The sequence below is a fragment of the Salvelinus namaycush genome, chromosome 7 (assembly GCF_016432855.1).
Source record: "Salvelinus namaycush isolate Seneca chromosome 7, SaNama_1.0, whole genome shotgun sequence".
Taxonomy (NCBI): Eukaryota; Metazoa; Chordata; class Actinopteri; order Salmoniformes; family Salmonidae; genus Salvelinus; species Salvelinus namaycush.
The window spans coordinates 55803356-55821349 of record NC_052313.1 but is presented as its reverse complement, the minus strand read 5'-3'; the positions used below and the strand labels follow the sequence as shown (position 1 = coordinate 55821349).

General features: G+C 46.2%; 1 protein-coding gene across 4 annotated transcripts in view; it reads left to right on the top strand.

The window, feature by feature from the left end:
• Positions 1-17994, top strand: part of LOC120051481 (lysine-specific demethylase 6A-like) — a 46064-nt gene that overhangs the window by 22412 nt on the left and 5658 nt on the right. The window contains exons 8-27 of one of the 4 annotated variants that reach the window (XM_038998369.1): positions 979-1013; positions 1607-1700; positions 1828-2053; positions 2408-2627; positions 3469-3603; positions 5311-5442; positions 5629-5706; positions 5807-5914; positions 6101-6466; positions 6671-7455; positions 7665-7794; positions 8012-8117; positions 8847-9052; positions 13144-13205; positions 13297-13371; positions 13475-13623; positions 14145-14259; positions 14882-15069; positions 15265-15406; positions 16938-17064. In XM_038998369.1, coding sequence (XP_038854297.1) covers positions 979-1013; positions 1607-1700; positions 1828-2053; positions 2408-2627; positions 3469-3603; positions 5311-5442; positions 5629-5706; positions 5807-5914; positions 6101-6466; positions 6671-7455; positions 7665-7794; positions 8012-8117; positions 8847-9052; positions 13144-13205; positions 13297-13371; positions 13475-13623; positions 14145-14259; positions 14882-15069; positions 15265-15406; positions 16938-17064 — 3479 coding nt within the window. Of the gene's footprint in view, positions 1-978; positions 1014-1606; positions 1701-1827; positions 2054-2407; positions 2628-3468; positions 3604-5310; positions 5443-5628; positions 5707-5806; positions 5915-6100; positions 6467-6670; positions 7456-7664; positions 7795-8011; positions 8118-8846; positions 9053-13062; positions 13206-13296; positions 13372-13474; positions 13624-14144; positions 14260-14881; positions 15070-15264; positions 15407-16937; positions 17065-17994 lie in introns of all 4 variants that reach the window. The other 3 variants (XM_038998368.1, XM_038998371.1, XM_038998370.1) reach the window with 3 other exon arrangements.

Sequence of the window (17994 nt, the reverse complement as noted above, 5' to 3'; positions counted from 1 at the left end):
CGTGGTAATACTATGAAAGTGTAGATGCCAATGACCATATAAGTTCAAAGATGAAAAAGTCTGGAAGGAGGAGAGAACTAGAAACTATTCGGTTGGACGTTTTATGTGTGGATTAATTGTCAGAGTAGAGGACCTTGTGCATTTCAGGTAAAATAACTAAATGTTTATATCCCAGGACAAATTAGCTAGCAACAGCAAGCTAGCTAAATAGGACAAATTAGCTAGCAAGTGCAAGCTAACTAGCTAAATTGCCATACATGTTTAATGCTTTTCGACCTGTCCCCAAATTAATGTCATTGGTTCAGAGTTTGTTTTGATATTTTAACCTGCGTGTTGTGATTGCGTTTGGTGTAGGGTGACAAAATACATTTACGCACGTTGGCGCACGCACGCAGCCAGTTTGGTTTCCGTGTAACAATGTATTTGATCAGAGTGAAAGGAGGTGGCGTGGTAGGGTTTATCTAGCATACCGAATACATTACACTGCATGATATTATTGTTATTTCATTCAGCTTTCTCCCCCTCTACTGGCTCCTATCGCCTGGAACCTGTTACCTAGGAGACCCCAATACCCGTCCCGCTGGAGTGTTTCCAATCAGGCACACGGACAAACACACACATCCTCCCTCTCTTTCTCTCTCACACACCCGTCCTTTCTATCTCTGTTACACACACATCCTCTCTCGGTCTTTCTCACACACACGGGTACATCAAGGGCAGTCTCACCTCTGTGTATCAGTCTGGTTGGGCTCATTCACTCTGCTCAGAGACACACAGCACTGCTCTACAGACAAGTCAACCTGCTGCCACCGGAGGAGACAGCCTAGCAGCTCATCTGTTCAACACAGTGGATTAACTGCAATCGTTTCTCTGTTTATTGGAGTCGTTCCATTTTGACCAGAATTTTGATGCTGAATGTTGGAATTTTTCTCCGAAGTAGCCAACAATTTGTATTTTTTTTGTCCTTCTCTTCCTCAGTTCAGTTCCACATCGCCCATTTGTATGAGATTCAGGTAAGCTTTGTCCTTTTCCTCTCATCTCATTGAATTGTGTTTGTACTGTATCTACGTGCTTTCCTTTTCAGTAAGTATTCAACAACGCTGTTCAAGAATAACTTACCCTAAAATATTAACTATACAACTATTCTTTGCTAGCTAGCGTTTTAGCAGCTAGGCTAATTGATCCGAGAGAGCCTTGTGTTGTGATCAAATGACCACGCATCATAGAAAATGGATGGGTTTCCCTATCGGCCAGTTCCGTGTGGTTGCCATGGTAACAGGAGTCCCTATCTCTCGTATGCCTGTGTGATTTGTCTTTCACACTGCTTTGGCTTAAGCAGCAGCTCTTAATAATCGGACCATGTTGGCTGACTGACTGCAGTAGCACCACAGGAGTGCAGAGCTGTGGGTCAGTCAGTGTTCTGCTGTGTCAGTAGGACGTTGCTGCAGCAGAGTCATTTCATCCAGCAGTCTGTTGGGAGTATAATGTCTTGGTTTAGGCTAGGGACACTGCTTAATCTGTCAAATATGGCACGTCATTTGTTATTCTCACCCTCCTTTTTTCCCTCTTTCTCCTTCCCTCGCTCTCGTTCTCCCGTTTTCTGCAGAAGAGATACCGGGCTGCCAAGGAGGCGTACGAGAGCCTTCTGCAGACGGAGAATCTTCCAGCACAGGTGAAGGCCACTACCCTGCAGCAGCTAGGTAAGATCACACACAGCTGATGAAAAGAATGACTGGGTCTGGCACTGAATAAATGGATGGATGAGATGATGGCTAGTGAAGGGAAGGTTGACCTATTGTTCTGTGTCCTCCCCTCCCCCTCTACTAGGCTGGATGCACCACACGGTGGAGCAGCTAGGAGACCGAGCCAACAAGGACAGCTATGCCATCCAGTGTCTGCAGAAATCACTGGAGGCAGACCCCAACTCGGGACAGTCCTGGTACTTCCTGGGCAGGTGCTACTCCAGTATTGGCAAGGTCCAGGATGCGTTCGTCTCCTACAGGCAGTCCATAGACAAATCAGAAGCCAGTGCAGACACTTGGTGTTCAATAGGGTACGCATTAGACCGTACGTCTTCTCTCTCTCTCGATCCATCTTTGTTTTGCTCTGCTATCACTCTTCCACTCCTCTCCCTCTCACCATCCCATATCTCTTCCTCCTTTGTCATTCTGTCTGTCACCCTTTCCACTCCACTCTCTCTTTAACCCTTTCCACCCCACACTACTGTGTCCTCTACTCTTTTTCTATATTTAACCCTCCACCTCTCACTGCTCTATCCTCTCTACCCCTCTTTTTCTATATTTAACCTTCTCCACCCCTCTTTCTCCACCTCTTTCTATATTCAACCCTCTCCCCATCCCTTTTTCTCCCTGTTCCCCTCTCCTCAATCATTTCCTCTCTCCATTAGGGTTCTGTACCAGCAACAGAACCAGCCCATGGATGCTCTGCAGGCGTACATCTGTGCAGTGCAGCTGGACCACGGCCACGCGGCCGCCTGGATGGACCTGGGCACGCTCTACGAGTCCTGCAGCCAGCCGCATGACGCCATCAAGTGCTACATCAACGCCATGCGCAGCAAGGCCTGCTCCAACGCCACCGCGCTCACACAACGCATCAAATGCCTGCAGGTGAGGAGAGGGGGAGAGACTCGGGAGGGAGGTGTTCAGTCCCAAATCAACCTCTAGCTCCCTAGGGAGGGGATACTCCTGAGTTCACTGACCACTGGTTGGGTGTTTTTTTTTTTTTTTTACCTGTTGGAGATCTGAAAGAATTTGGACAGGTGTCAGCAAAGTGGAAATGGTTTAATCTAGCCCTCTGTTGACTAGGTTATCACCATGTTTGCTCCCATCCTTTCAGAACTAAAATGGGTGTTCAGGGGCTAAGAGTTGATTTTGGACTGGGTGGGAGAGGTCTGAAGAACCACTTTGAATCTCACTGCTGGAGAGACCTATGATCCGAGCTGCTGGGCTACTCAAACTTGACTATTCTGAACTACAGATTGTGGAAACCATTTTCTGAATACCAGAAGGCAAATCTGTGTGTGTTCACAGTGGAACCTGGCTCCTCCAGTTCCATACCCCATGTGTCTTGTCCATTTTGATGTAAAAACATTACCCCACATTCATCTGTATGTATGAATGAGGGAACATTCTCCAGTCACCAGTAATTTGAGCATAATTCCCTGGCATTAAGACAACGTGATGGTTTGTTTTAATGATTATGTGTTGTGTAAATTCATTCAAAGTGCACATATGACCCCCAACATGACTTCCCTGTTTGGTTGACCACTCTACTAAAGACCATAACGGGCAAACATATTCAATCCTCACTAACAGATGGGGCCGCTGATATGCCAAGCTAGTAGCTAACTGGCTACATGAGAGCGACCGTAACAAGACAATAATATTTTGATCGCAAGATCATTTTAAGTCATTAAAATGTTGTTTTCACACGTTTTCATTTCCATAGGCTCAGTTGAGTAACCCCCAGGTCACTAGTCTACAGAGTAAAAGTAAAATGCTTCCTCTTATTGATGAGGCCTGGAGTCTACCAATCCCAGCAGAGCTAACCTCCAGGCAGGGTGGCCTGAACACTGCACCGCAGGTGAGACCAGATAGACCACTCCCCCCACACACAACCCTCTACACACACCACCCCCACCGCCAACGGGCAACACATCACCTGGAGCTTCTCCATGAGTCTTCCTGTGGAGTAACCAATGCCCTAGAGCAGTCATAAGAACCAATTTAACCAAGTTATGCTCACAATCTGGAAAAGTTAGTGACTGGGAAAACCCCTGGTAAAAGTCATTCATATAGCTGTACCTGGTGGGATTTTTAGGTGTAGCTTGTTAAGGCAGCGATCTAGTCATGGTTGGCAAACTAGTCATACAGTGGCTTGAGACATGACATGCAAATGTTATGACGTGATTTGCCACAATTTTTTGTTATGACTGCTTAGGGCTTTTGTTATGACTGACAGGATCAAGGGAAGTGTTGCCCATCCCAATCCCCTCCTCCCTTCCTCAATCTCCCTGACACAGCCACAGGCCAACCTCACTACCCACTGTCTACCAGTATCTGTTATCATGGCTTCACAGCTCAAAGAACCAATTTGGTTAAATTAAATTGGTTTCATTTAATTTCTCCATTCAAAAATAATATATTTTAATTGTGACATCCAGAGTTTTTACACAATATAAAAATACATATTAAAAAAAAATACTAATGTATTTTTACCAGATTAAAAATAAAATGTGTTATTCTACACTAAGACGATTAGCAAGACGTCAGTTGATTGTCGTTGTGATTGGTGAGGTTGTGCCTCAGTAGAATAGTTCCAGGTTGACATTCTTCCTCTCATTCATCCTGAGGTCATCAGGTGCCTTGCTGCCTCTGAAACCTAGCGGCGCCCCCTAGTGTTGCAGTACCATTCATTCACTTTCATTATAGACAACATTAGTTCTAGTGTGTGTGTGTGTGTGTGTGTGTGTTCGTTGAGTACAATGTAATTCTCAGCATCAGACTATACAAACTGAAGCCGTCTTCAGATGTTTGTTTTTGGGAGGAGATGGGAGAGGGTTGTTATCACTTGTATTCATAAGAAAACAGGTTGACATGGTTTCAGGTGTTCTGATTATGACCACAACCCATGTTTTCCACAAATCCATTTTCATGTAGAATGGAGGATGACAATTCACACCTGGAGTTGCCTTTTTGAACATTTTGATTATTTTGTTTTAAAAGCTGCATCTGCCAAGGGCTTGGCGTTGTGGTATGAGCAGGCAAAGCCTTTGTATGGCCAAGCGTCTTTGTTGGCGATGACACTCCGTCAACGTGGAAGGGTTGACAGTTTGTGATGAGAAATTCCACTCTACCGGTCGTCTTCAGGGTATCATTGCAGATTGTTTGTAAAAAATAAAAATGCAGGGAAGAAATATGTATGTGTTTTGAAGTCCCGACATCACCCTCCTGCTTTTGTTCTCCCTCTCTAACTGCCTATCCCTTTTCTGTCACTTCCTCTCCATCCTTCACGTTGCGTTCTGCTCCTTGCTACCTGCCCTTTAATTTCCCCTGCGACGCTCTTCTCTTCCTCTATTGCTCTCTCCTTTTATCCCTCTATCTCTGCCTGAGATCTACCCCTTCCTGTCCCTTTCTCTCTTCTCCTGCATCCCTCCTGTATTTCCCTGTCTTTCTGTGCACTTTCCCTCACTACCTTACCTTCTATCATGTTTTCAACACCCTTCACTGCCCTCTTGCAACCCCTTCACTCTCCCTCCTCCTTCTCCTCCCCTTCCCACCCTCTCTGTAGGCGTGTAAGCCCCAGCACAGCTCGGAGGGAGGGGGATCGGGCCAGGCTCTGCCCCCACACGTGGGCCCTATGGGCCAGGGGGAGGACCAGTCCAGCCCTGCCAAGAGGAGGAGGGCCTCCAGCCCAGCCAAGGTACATTACACTATATTCAGATGGAGGTCTGATGTGTTTTTGTAGAACAGACATGATTGTCTATCAGGTAGCATAGGAAATCGTGTGAGCAGTATGTTACAATACCACTCGCATCCATTTAAATATTTTAGGTTGGCTGAAGATGAGGAATCTCTCACTCCTAACTCTCAAACACTCCTTTTGCAGAGCCAGCCAGATTCCTGGGCTAGTAACTCGGCACAGCAGCCAGTCCCCAACTGGTACCTGTCACCACAGAAACTGCAGGTAAACACACTTAACACACCCTGCCCTGCCACTCACACCTGGGTCCCCCTGCTGATTCCGTCTCTACACACACTAATCTGTACATCCTCGGTGCTCCCAGCTCCTGGACCAGTTGAGGAGTAACCGGGCCAGTCTGAAGCCCCTGCAGCTGCAGATGCTGGAGCAGCTGGAGGCACAACTCAACCTAATGCAGCAGCACCAGCAGCAGGTACACACATACACACACGCTTATTACCCCCAGATGTTTACCTGATGGCCTGCAAGCAGTATACTGTATGTCTCTTCTAATTATTCTAATGTAGAGTAATATATTGACTAATTCATGTTAATCCACTGAAAGTGCTGTTGTTAATTAGACTAAACCCTGATGTTGTGATTATGTTGTGTTCTACAGATGAGACAGAATGCATCTGGGCAGCTGCGTCCCTCCCTCTCCAACGGCCCCTCAGCTACCAACTCTCTTCCCCCTCCTCACTCTAGCCTGCCCCCCTCCCGGCCCCACCTGGCCCCTCAGGGCTCGTTGCGGCCCCCCTGCTCCCCTCGACCATTGGCCAACGGGCCACTGGCAGGCGGGACACCACACGGACACTCTGACACTCTTTCTGTGGGCAATAATAATAATGATGATGACCCGGTGGCGGCCACAGGACCCAACGGAGACGTGCCTTACCTGCAGCCTGGCGCACTACTACCTCACACCTGCACAAGCACCCAATCACAGGACACAGCGCGCCGGGCCCTGCACCTAAACTCCACTCAGGTAGGACCTGTTCACTCTATTCAGGTCTATGTGAAGCTCATATAGGCTCTGAGTGAACTGCTGTTATTTTCTGTGCTAGTTCTTGCTTAGTTATCTCAGATGTTCCTTAGTGAGGAGAGAACTAGACCTACTATGTGTTCTTTAGCTATAGTCCTTATTCTGATCTAACAGTGGGGTTCCCTCCCTGCTCCCCTCTCCCTACAGGGGCTTCAGAAGGGTTCCGCTCCACATTGGGCGGGTCCTAATGGGGATGGGTCTCTCTCCTCCTCTGGGGTGTCAACCCACCCCCTCTCGCACCCACAGACGCCCCACAATCAGGTTGGACATTCCGCCGCCCCGTCGCCGCGGCAACAGGCTCTCAACCACCTCCCGTCCCCCCCTTCTCCCCCTCACTCTGCTACCTCAGGTGGAGCATCTGGCACCCCTGCTACCAAAGAGAGCACGCCCCTCGGCAACGGCCCCGCAGCCACGGCAACAAAGGGGCCTGGGGAGACGACGACGGCCAATAGCACTGCCGCGGCGGAAAGCTTATCCAATCACGTACAGTCGGCGGCGGGAGACGGCGGGACGAGCAACCGGTCCCCTCACCACAGCTCAGACAATCCTAAGGGGGGCGACCCCACCACCTCCGCCCCCCACAAGAAGATCAACAACATCCACCCGGCCGTCTCCTCGGCCGCTTCCTCCCCCATCTCTGCAATGTCCACCGCAACTCCCTCGCCCAAATCCACCGAGCCCGGCCAGTCGACGGGCCCGCACGGCCTCAACAGCCCCTCCACCACCACCGCAGCATTATCATCAGCCGGCCCCGCCACCGTCATCAATGGCAACGGCAAGGGGGGCATCTCCGAGGACTCCCAGAGCCCGTTGAAGGCGGACCCCCCTGCCACGTGTCGCAGACCCACGCCACCCCATGCCCGCACACCCCCATCATCCTCTTCCTCCGTGTCCATCTACCCCTCCTCCACTGACGTGCTCAAGGCCTGCAGGTTAGACTGGGGGGGACCCAGTACCATTTCTTCTTGGGCTGTAGGAACTTTTTGATTGTCTCCCTCTATTGGGAAGATGTAGTATTGCATTTGTTGGTAGAGGGAACTGTCAGAGCAGATATTTATACTGTAAAACCAAGAGGCTAATTTTGTTTGTACCTTTTTCTCTCTTTGTCCGTCTCTCCTTTCCCTGTTTTTCTCTCTTTCAGAAACCTGGGGAAGAACGGTTTGTCTAGCAGCAGTATACTGCTGGATAAGTGTCCCCCTCCTCGCCTGCCCCCTCCTCCCTCCCCAGTCCTGCCCAAGGACAAACTCAACCCCCCCACACCAAGCATCTATGTGAGTATGGAAGAAAGACTTCTCGTCATAGTATAATAATGAAAGGGGAATGTTTTAGTCAATGTTGTGATTCTGATGAGAATCTTACAAATGTATATACACTCAACATTCAAAAGGTGGTGTTTTGAAGACATGAGATATATATTTTCAATTGAAATAATATTGAATGTCCTTTTTAAAAATAAAAATAAAATGTTATTGTGTGTTTGATCCCCAGCTGGAGAATAAGAGGGATGCCTTCTTCCCTCCGCTGCACCAGTTCTGCACAAACCCCTCCAACCCTGTCACCGTCATCAGAGGGCTGGCCGGGGCGCTCAAACTGGGTGAGTCTACCATTTCTACTGCCACCTGCTGGTTAGGACTGTCATTACAATACCGGTTTTGCCTTTTCTCATTTGGGCAAAAGTCCTTCCACCACCCTCTCTCCTCAGTGACCTTGAAACCGATAAGTGGTGGAGGAGATGTTAGTAGGTGAACAGATGAGTCCTCACCTCCTCAATAGCCATCTTTCATCAACTGCTGCTCCCGAGTGGTGCAGCGGTCTAAGGCACTGCGGTCTAAGGCACTGCATCTCAGTGCTAGAGGCGTCACTACAGACCCTGGTTCGATTCCAGGCTGACCATGACCGGCCGTGATTGGGAGTCCCGTAGGGCCCAGCGGGTTAGGGTTTGGCTGGGGTAGGCTGTCATTGTAAATAAGAATTTGTTCTTAACTGACTTGCCTAGTTAAATAAAATAAATGGTTATGAGTATCCTACCTGATTCCTTCAAAGAGCTTTAAAATCCTCCCTCTCCTCAATTACCTTTGACCTTTTTTGAAAGGAGGCGAGAGAGGACGCAGGAGTTGAACCAATTCAATTGAGAAATGCCCCATGAAGGAGTCCTTGGTGTCGACCATTAACTTTGATGTTGCACTTATGCAAGCCCCAATGCAGCTTGAGCATTAGCTGGTTTCCATGTCCTTTATTTGAGTGAGTGCCCGCTTCCACCCCTTCACTCTTTCTCTCGCTCTCTTTTTAATAACCATCTCCTACCTCTTTTCCCCTCTCTCAGACCTGGGTCTGTTCTCTACTAAGACCCTAGTGGAGGCTAACCCAGACCATCTGGTTGAGTGTCGTACCCAGCTGTCTCAGCCCGCTGACGAGAACTGGGACCTGAGTGGCACCAAGAAGATGTGGCGCTGCGAGAGCGGCCGAGCTCACACCACCATCGCCAAATACGCCCAGTACCAGGCTGCCTCCTTCCAGGAGTCACTACGGGTTAGTAGAGGGAGATGCATACACACACAGGGTTTCCGTTAGGAAAATGTGGCGCTGGAGAACGTGAATGGAAAGATTTAAATTTACCGGATCCATATGCATTGGGTGCGTAGTCCATTAAGGCATCCACCCACGGTGCTCAGAATGACAGAAATCACATGTAGATTATGGTAATGCAGCTTAACAGAACATGCAACTCCTGTAATGAAGCAGACAATAAAACATAATTTTCAAACATTTGCCAAAATGGAATTTGTTGGGAAACACCATTCTAAACAGGTCACCTGGTAGCAGTTCCATATGTGACCGATGAAAATCTCTGTTAGAAACTTAGAAAGGGAGGGGATCTAGAGGCAACAACTAGGATGGGTTGTTAATATGACTAGGATGGTGCCTTGGCTTCTGGACAACTAAAGAAAGTTGATCTGAAAACCAATAGATAGATGGCATAGTGGTGGGTCCAATAGGGAAGTAAATGGAAATACATGTAATAATGACACCTGTCTGTAATCATTCAAAATGCTTCACCAGAAAGCATGACTTAGCCACAGAGGGACCGAGGATCATTAGCATATTTTGACAAAAATATCTGATTGTTTCAAATCATAAGCTTCTAGGCCTATGCCTATTCGGGAGCCTGTAATGTGGGCAACGCGCGTGGCAATGAGCCTCAGTTGTGGCTGTCAGTAGAAAAACATCTCAAATATGAAGATAATGTGTATTGAGTATAATTTTAAATGTTTAGACAAGAAGAAGGGGAGGGGTGTGTGGCGAAGATAGAGGCAAGTCGCTCTCCAGAATGACTCGGCTGTTTCCCGCCAAATCTTACGCATTCATTGTGTGAATATTTGACTTTTTTTTTTTTTTTTGCAATTCCCCATTACATACAGTACCAGTCAAAAGTTTGGCAACATCTACTCATTCAAGGGTTTTTAATTTGACAGTTTTCAACATTGTAGAATAATAGTGAAGACATCAAAACTATGAAATAACACATATGGAATCATGTAGTAACCAAAAAAGTGTTTAACAAATCAAAATATATTTGAGATTCTTCTAAGTAACCACCCTTTGCCTTGATGACAGCTGTGCACACTCTTGGCATTCTCTGCAGTGATATGCCATCACCAGTAGTCAATGTACTGTTAATCCCTGTCATTTGGTAACATTGTTTTATGGTATTGCGTGTATTAGGGCTGGGCGATATTGCCAAAATGTCATATCCCGATAACAATACATATCACGATATAGCACATTTTCTGTAAATTCAATTTAGAGAAAGTTTTTGGGGTCTCATCCGTAGACTCTCTCTGTACTGTTTCACATGATTCTTGCGTAGGTGGTAAGAGGTTAGTGGTGTTTGAGCCTCTTGTCGGGACCGTCCTGCGGCATATTTTGCGTTGGATGGTTTTCTGGTCCGTGTCAGACTTTTCATACCCAAACCACGTCCATGCGACCAACGTTGACCCTCTTTTAGGTACGAGCTCCGTGTCTCCGTGCTCGATCACATTCATCACATTCACTCTCTTCCATGTTTGTTTGTGTTGCAAATTTCCTTCCACACGACGCAAAGCGTCGTCCAATTGACAAAAAATATTGCCGTAAACAGTGATTTGTGACTAAACGATAGAGCACAATATGAAACGATAGACGGTTTTCTATTGTCACACGATATACACTGCTCAAAAAAATAAAGGGAACACTTAAACAACACAATGTAACTCCAAGTCAATCACACTTCTGTGAAATCAAACTGTCCACTTAGGAAGCAACACTGATTGACAATAAATTTCACATGCTGTTGTGCAAATGGAATAGACAAAAGGTGGAAATTATAGGCAATTAGCAAGACACCCCCAATAAAGGAGTGGTTCTGCAGGTGGTGACCACAGACCACTTCTCAGTTCCTATGCTTCCTGGCTGATGTTTTGGTCACTTTTGAAGGCTGGCGGTGCTTTCACTCTAGTGGTAGCATGAGACGGAGTCTACAACCCACACAAGTGGCTCAGGTAGTGCAGCTCATCCAGGATGGCACATCAATGCGAGCTGTGGCAAGAAGATTTGCTGTGTCTGTCAGCGTAGTGTCCAGAGCATGGAGGCGCTACCAGGAGACAGGCCAGTACATCAGGAGACGTGGAGGAGGCTGTAGGAGGGCAACAACCCAGCAGCAGGACCGCTACCTCCGCCTTTGTGCAAGGAGGAGCACTGCCAGAGCCCTGCAAAATGACCTCCAGCAGGCCACAAATGTGCATGTGTCTGCTCAAACGGTCAGAAACAGACTCCATGAGGGTGGTATGAGGGCCCGACGTCCACAGGTGGGGGTTGTGCTTACAGCCCAACACCGTGCAGGACTTTTGGCATTTGCCAGAGAACACCAAGATTGGCAAATTCGCCACTGGCGCCCTGTGCTCTTCACAGATGAAAGCAGGTTCACACTGAGCACATGAGCACATGTGACAGACGTGACAGAGTCTGGAGACGCCGTGGAGAACGTTCTGCTGCCTGCAACATCCTCCAGCATGACCGGTTTGGCGATGGGTCAGTCATGGTGTGGGGTGGCATTTCTTTGTGGGGCCGCACAGCCCTCCATGTGCTCGCCAGAGGTAGCCTGACTGCCAATAGGTACCGAGATGAGATCCTCAGACCCCTTGTGAGACCATATGCTGACACATGCACATTTGTGGCCTGCTGGAGGTCATTTTGCAGGGCTCTGGCAGTGCACCTCCTTGCACAAAGGCGGAGGTAGCGGTCCTGCTGCTGGGTTGTTGCCCTCCTACGGCCTCCTCCACGTCTGCGTATGTACTGGCCTGTCTGTGCATGTGAAATTTATTGTCAATCAGTGTTGCTTCCTAAGTGGACAGTTTGATTTCACAGAAGTGTGATTGACTTGGAGTTACATTGTGTTGTTTAAGTGTTCCCTTTATTTTTTTGAGCAGTGTATATTGTCATATAGCCCAGCCCTAGCTTGTATTAATGAGTCATTTACCATTCTCAAGAGTGGGAACGTTGTTTGCAGAGTTCACAACCTGCTACACTTGTGAGAAACGAGTTTTGGTTTATTTCGTAAACAATTACGAGATTTGTAAATGTTTTTAATTCTGTTTTGTTTGGAGTCCTCCATGTGAGCATGTCTGGTTTCTCTGTCCTGATAATGTTGAGGGAGCACTCGCCTGAGGATGCATAGACGTACCTGTCCTGCTGCCGTTGTTTTTAACATCCACTGTGAATGATAATACATTAAAACTATACTGTAGTTCCTTGCAGTAAGTGATTTTGATCAATCTTTCTGACAATCTCCCCCTCGATAATCACCAATCCTCGGTGTGAAAGAGCAATGGACGTTATAGTCATTTCTTTAGCTGCCAATGGATCACGGGGTATCAGTGTCCATATGGCAGGCTGGTGATCTCACCTTAGTTGACTTCACTTTTAGATTTGTATCATTTTAATTCCGATTTTTGATTAACCATGTGACAATGGTTTTGAGAAACAACTTTATTATTGAAATAAACATTCAGGTTTCAAACATTTTTAAGTATGTTTTCAAAATGCATATTGCCTCCAGCTCACATTGTAAAGTGGTGGGTGACGTGCTTGACAGCCTGTTGACCTGCACTTGAATGGTGAATGGGAGGCGCGCTTCAACTACCAGTTGAAAAATACAAATAGTAGCTCTTTTTAATAATTTACTAAAACTGTTAACATGCGATTGCATTTAGAAATTGTTGTGCGTTGAATGGGCTGATAAAATCACATGTTTTACTCCAGCAGCAACCAGCTGAGGAAATCTCACTCAAAATAGGCTCTGTGTGCATGTGATAGTTGTTGGATAAATAAGATACACGATGGCTAACAAAATTATTCAAATCTACAGACCAATAAGCATGACGGTAAAAATGTATTTCCATCAAAATAAATGGCAACATTTTGTCATGGGATTTATTTTGGCCGGCAGCTGTTTTATTTATCGTCTTTTCTTTTTTTGGGGTGGCAATATCCGTCAATTGTAGGCTAACGGAAACCCTGACACACACACAGACCTGTTTCCCAATGCTCGGTGTCTTTTTGAATGGGATCCTCTTTACTCTCAGGAGGAGAATGAGAAGAAGGCGTTGAAGGAGCCCTCAGACACTGAACCAGCATCAGCAGAGAGGTGAGCAACACACACCTGTCAGGATTTCTCACTGATATATTCACAACCTTTGAACCTTTTTCTAATCATAATTTCTTCCTGCTGTGTTCAGTGCGGCACGCAAAAGGAGGGGTCCCCTAAAGCACATCAAATTTGGGACCAACATCGACGTGTCGGACGAAAGAAAGTACGTGTTTGTGTGGTCAGACATGGCATTGGTCACACGTTGCAAAATTTTGCTAAACCCCATTGCCTCCTCTGAACACACCCCCTTTCTCCTCGTCCCCCAGGTGGAAGCTACAGCTGCAGGAGCTGAGTAAGCTGCCTGCATTCGCCAGGGTGGTGTCTGCTGGCAATCTGCTCAGCCACGTAGGACACACCATCCTGGGCATGAACACTGTCCAGCTCTACATGAAGGTCCCCGGCAGCAGGATACCAGGTAGATGCGCACGCGCACACACACACTCTGTACCGGCAAGAGCACGGTACAGAGATACAATTTTATAGGACAAGCTGTTGCAGTTTCTAGTGATTTTTTTTATATTGATACTTACGAGTTACAAAGACCAGATTGTTAAAGATGCACTATACAGAAATCCCTCTACCATTTCCTGGTTGAAATTCTAATAGTTTGCCTAATTCACTGTGTGCCAAGACAAGCAAATACAGTGTAGAGAATCATTAAACCGCTGTGAAATGATATTTTCCATAACCAAGAATATTGTATTTTCAGCTATTTTAAAGCTGGTGTACAAAACTGAAAGTAAGAGGCAAAAACATAAGTTAAGAATGGGAAGCATGGAAATGTCTCACATAACAGACCTAGCGCGTTCTAGACTTGCATTCAGTGAGAATGACATATAAATGACATATATTTCTCTGTGATTTATTTTTTGGGGGTCGCCCAAAAAGTTAAATAATACAGTTCTAACTCGGTCTTGCTTTATCTCCGTGGTCCAGGTCATCAGGAACACAATAACTTCTGCTCTGTCAACATCAACATCGGCCCTGGGGACTGTGAGTGGTTTGCTGTCCCAGAACCCTACTGGGGAGTGATGAGCAACTTCTGTGAAAAGTAAGGACCTAACAACCATAGAGGCTAGTGATAATACATTACACAATAGTGATGTTGTCAGTGAATGAGAAATGGGGGGGGGGGTCTGCGAGAAAATAATATATACAAAAGAAGGAACGACATCAGATGGGGTGTCAAGGTGAGGGTTGGCTTCTTTTGTGCCTCGCTTTGAACACGAAGAGCAAACTGTCTGAATGAAAAAGGAGTGATTCAGGGAGATATTGAGTGAAAGGAAGGAAAGGAGCTGAATTGAATCCAGGAATGAGGGCATTAATGAAACAAGGGAGATCTAACTAACCCATCTCTTCTCTCTGGCCTTCCACAACAAAACTATTCTGATTTTAAATACAGACAAAGGAATGGCCCAGAAGACAGAAAATACTGAAATTAGATGGTCTTTAATGCGAGTCCTAATTCCACATCTCTTACAGAAATGAGAAAAGACTGAAAATAAATACTCCCCCTCGCTCTTTTCCTCCCCCTCGCTCTTTTCCTCCCCCTCGCTCTTTTCCTCCCCCTCGCTCTTTTCCTCCCCCTCGCTCTTTTCCTCCCCCTCGCTCTTTTCCTCCCCCTCGCTCTTTTCCTCCCCCTCGCTCTTTTCCTCCCCCTCGCTCTCCATCAGAAACAACATCAACTTCCTGATGGGTTCGTGGTGGCCTAACCTGGAGGACCTGTATGAGGCAGATGTGCCTGTCTACCGGTTCATCCAGCGGCCGGGGGACCTGGTGTGGCTCAACACGGGCACCGTCCACTGGGTCCAGGCCATCGGCTGGTGCAACAACATCGCCTGGAACGTAGGACCCCTCAGTGGTAAGCCTCTGATGCAGCTTTTACTTGCGCCTTCAGTTACTGTAAAAACACTTAGTAATTTTAAAAAGACATGTATTTATGAATACAATTTAATACATGGATATTATCTCTTAAAGTGATAGTTGACTCCAGAATCAGTTTGTCAGCTGTTTCTAGACCTGTAAAGTGTTGTAATTAATTTCACAACATCCACAGCCCACCAGTACAAGCTGGCCGTGGAGCGTTACGAGTGGAACAAGCTCCAGAGCGTCAAGTCCCATGTACCCATGGTGCACCTCTCCTGGAACATGGCCCGCAACATCAAGGTGTCCGACCACAAGCTCTTCCAGATGATCAAGTAAGTCACCGTATTTTACAGTTTATTTTCACACTGTGAGCATCTCTCCTGCCACATGTTAGAACTGTGTGTCCACTCTGTCATGAGGGGTGGAGAGTGACAGGGATGCAAACTAGTTTCCTCTCTGCGAAATACGCCAAAATAGGTGACCTATGTGATTCGTGTAGATCCGATGAGGGGGGGGGTGCTTTGGATCACTACTGGCTGTAAGCGAACGAGTGATGTGCGTTAGGCGCAATACTGGCTGTATCCAAGGCTCAGCCAATCATTCACATAACAACAGAATGCAGCGCAGCACGCGACTGAAGAGAGAAGAGATGATCAATTTGCTAGTTACAGAATCAGCGCGCGCTCTGGAAAGACAGCAGTAGGGTGCAAAGGCAGTTTGCCAGTTACAGTAGCGCATCCCTGAACGATAACGAAGAGGTAGGTGAGAAGTTTGACCACGGAGACGGGGTGAGCAAAACTGAAAAACAGCTGGCGTTTGGAAAGTTTTTGAGGTGAGGGAGAAGTGTGGTGGATCAAGAATTGTAAGCATTATTAAATATCTTGCTGTGGTAGCTGGATCGACTTCTCCGTTAGCTAGCCAGAAAAATGTTGAGCAACATTAGCCAACTTAACTGATCAAATAATTGAGTTTGTTTTGAAAATGTTCTGCCTGATGAAGTCCGATAGCTAGCTAGATAACGTTACATCAGATGAGCTAACGTTAGTAACCTAACCAATTCGCTGTAGTATTAACTGGTACATAACTCCTTGCAGTGGATAAAAAGAGGTATGCCAGGTGTACTCTCTGCCTGAAAGAGGTCAATTATGTCAACAAAGAGTATCATGCTCTGCTGGTACATTGTAGAACAGATGTCCACAGGCAGAACGTGTACAATGTAATAACGTGCAGTGTAACCCAAAGATATTGCTTTTGTTGTGTTGAATTTGACAGTAAAACTTTTGTGAGTGAGGGGGTAATATTACATTTTTTACTCAGTGAACGTTATTTTTGTACAAATGTAGCCTTGTGACCTTGATCGACGTCTACTAGACTGGCCACTATATTAGAGCAAAAATAGTATGCCTGTTTCATTCTATTTCTACATAGTTTTTTCCCCACGTGCAATATTTAGGTGTGTGTGTGCTCACAAGCGTTCTATTATAAAGGCTGTCATGGCTAACTGCAATATTAGTGTATTGTTTTTTTCCCTCAAGACTTCGAGTGTCGTTTGCAGTAAAGTCTAGGCAACAAATAATATTGCATTGCTTTCCTTACATTTTTTTGCTGTGTTAGGTTCACATTAACCACTTATTTTACACACAGAGACTGATCATGTTCTTTTGTTGTTTAATTAGTTAACCTGCATTTCCCCTTAGCAGGGATTTGTTACCTTTTTGTGCCTTCAGCAGTTTGCATCCCTGGAGAGACGGGGCTTCAGATTGGATGATGACGTGCATTTTGATGACGTGGCTGCTGGAAAACGTAACCTTAAAACGTGTAGGTGTCTGAGTTTCTTTTAATGTCATGGTGTGTTTGATGTAGGTACTGCCTGCTGAGGACGCTGAAGCAGTGTCAGTCGGTGAAGGAGGCTCTAGCCGCGGCAGGGAAGGAGACGGTACTGCAGGGCAGGAACAGGGATGAGCCTGCGCACTACTGCACCATCTGTGAGGTACGTCAGGGGCTCCGGCCCATTTCAACCCCTAGTCCCTTACCCAAGCTGCTACCCCACACAGTCGTTACATTGTCACTATTGATACGTTTGTTTTGAGTAACTGACAGTAATGTTCTGGTTGACGACTGAGAAATTGACTACAGACCATGACTATCATATGAGTAACTGACAGGATTATGTGTTGACGACTGAGTAAATGACAGTTTTTGACTTCAGTGTGTGTGTTGGTTGACTGTTACTGACGTGTGTGCGTGTGTTGGTTTGATTGTATTACAGATAGGAATGGACATTTTACATGTTTTGACTGTTCATATTTTTTTTGAGTACTCAAATGGGGAAAAAGCACATTTATCTATTTGCAAACAGTGAACAACAATTCCTAATAACATAACCATTACAGATAACGAATCCTAATTGCTAAATTGCCTTATATTTATTCAGTGAATAAAAAAACCAAGTGCCATTTAAGATGAGTTTGTTAACTGTAATATCAACAGGTTATATTATATCATGGAACACAGTCTTCGAAAAAGTAGTAACCTCAGCAATGTGGCGCTTGCTTGTAGAATGGCATAGCCTTGTTTTGTTAATTTAGCAGACAAGACTCTTCTTTCCCGCGCGCTTATCAAAGTCAAGACACCTACACTACATGGCCAAAAGTATGTGGACGCCTGCTCATCGGCTATCTCATTCCAAAATCATGGGCATTAATATGGAGTTGCTTCCATTCAGCCATGAGCCTCAGTGAGATCAGGCGATTAGGCCTGGCTCGCAGTCGGTGTTCCAATTAATCCCAAAGGTGTTCGATTGGGTTGAGGTCAGGGCTCTGTGCAGGCCTATCAAGTTCTTCCACACCGATCTCGACAAACCATTTCTGTATGGATCTCGCTTTGTGCATGGGGGCATTGTCATGTTGAAACAGGAAAG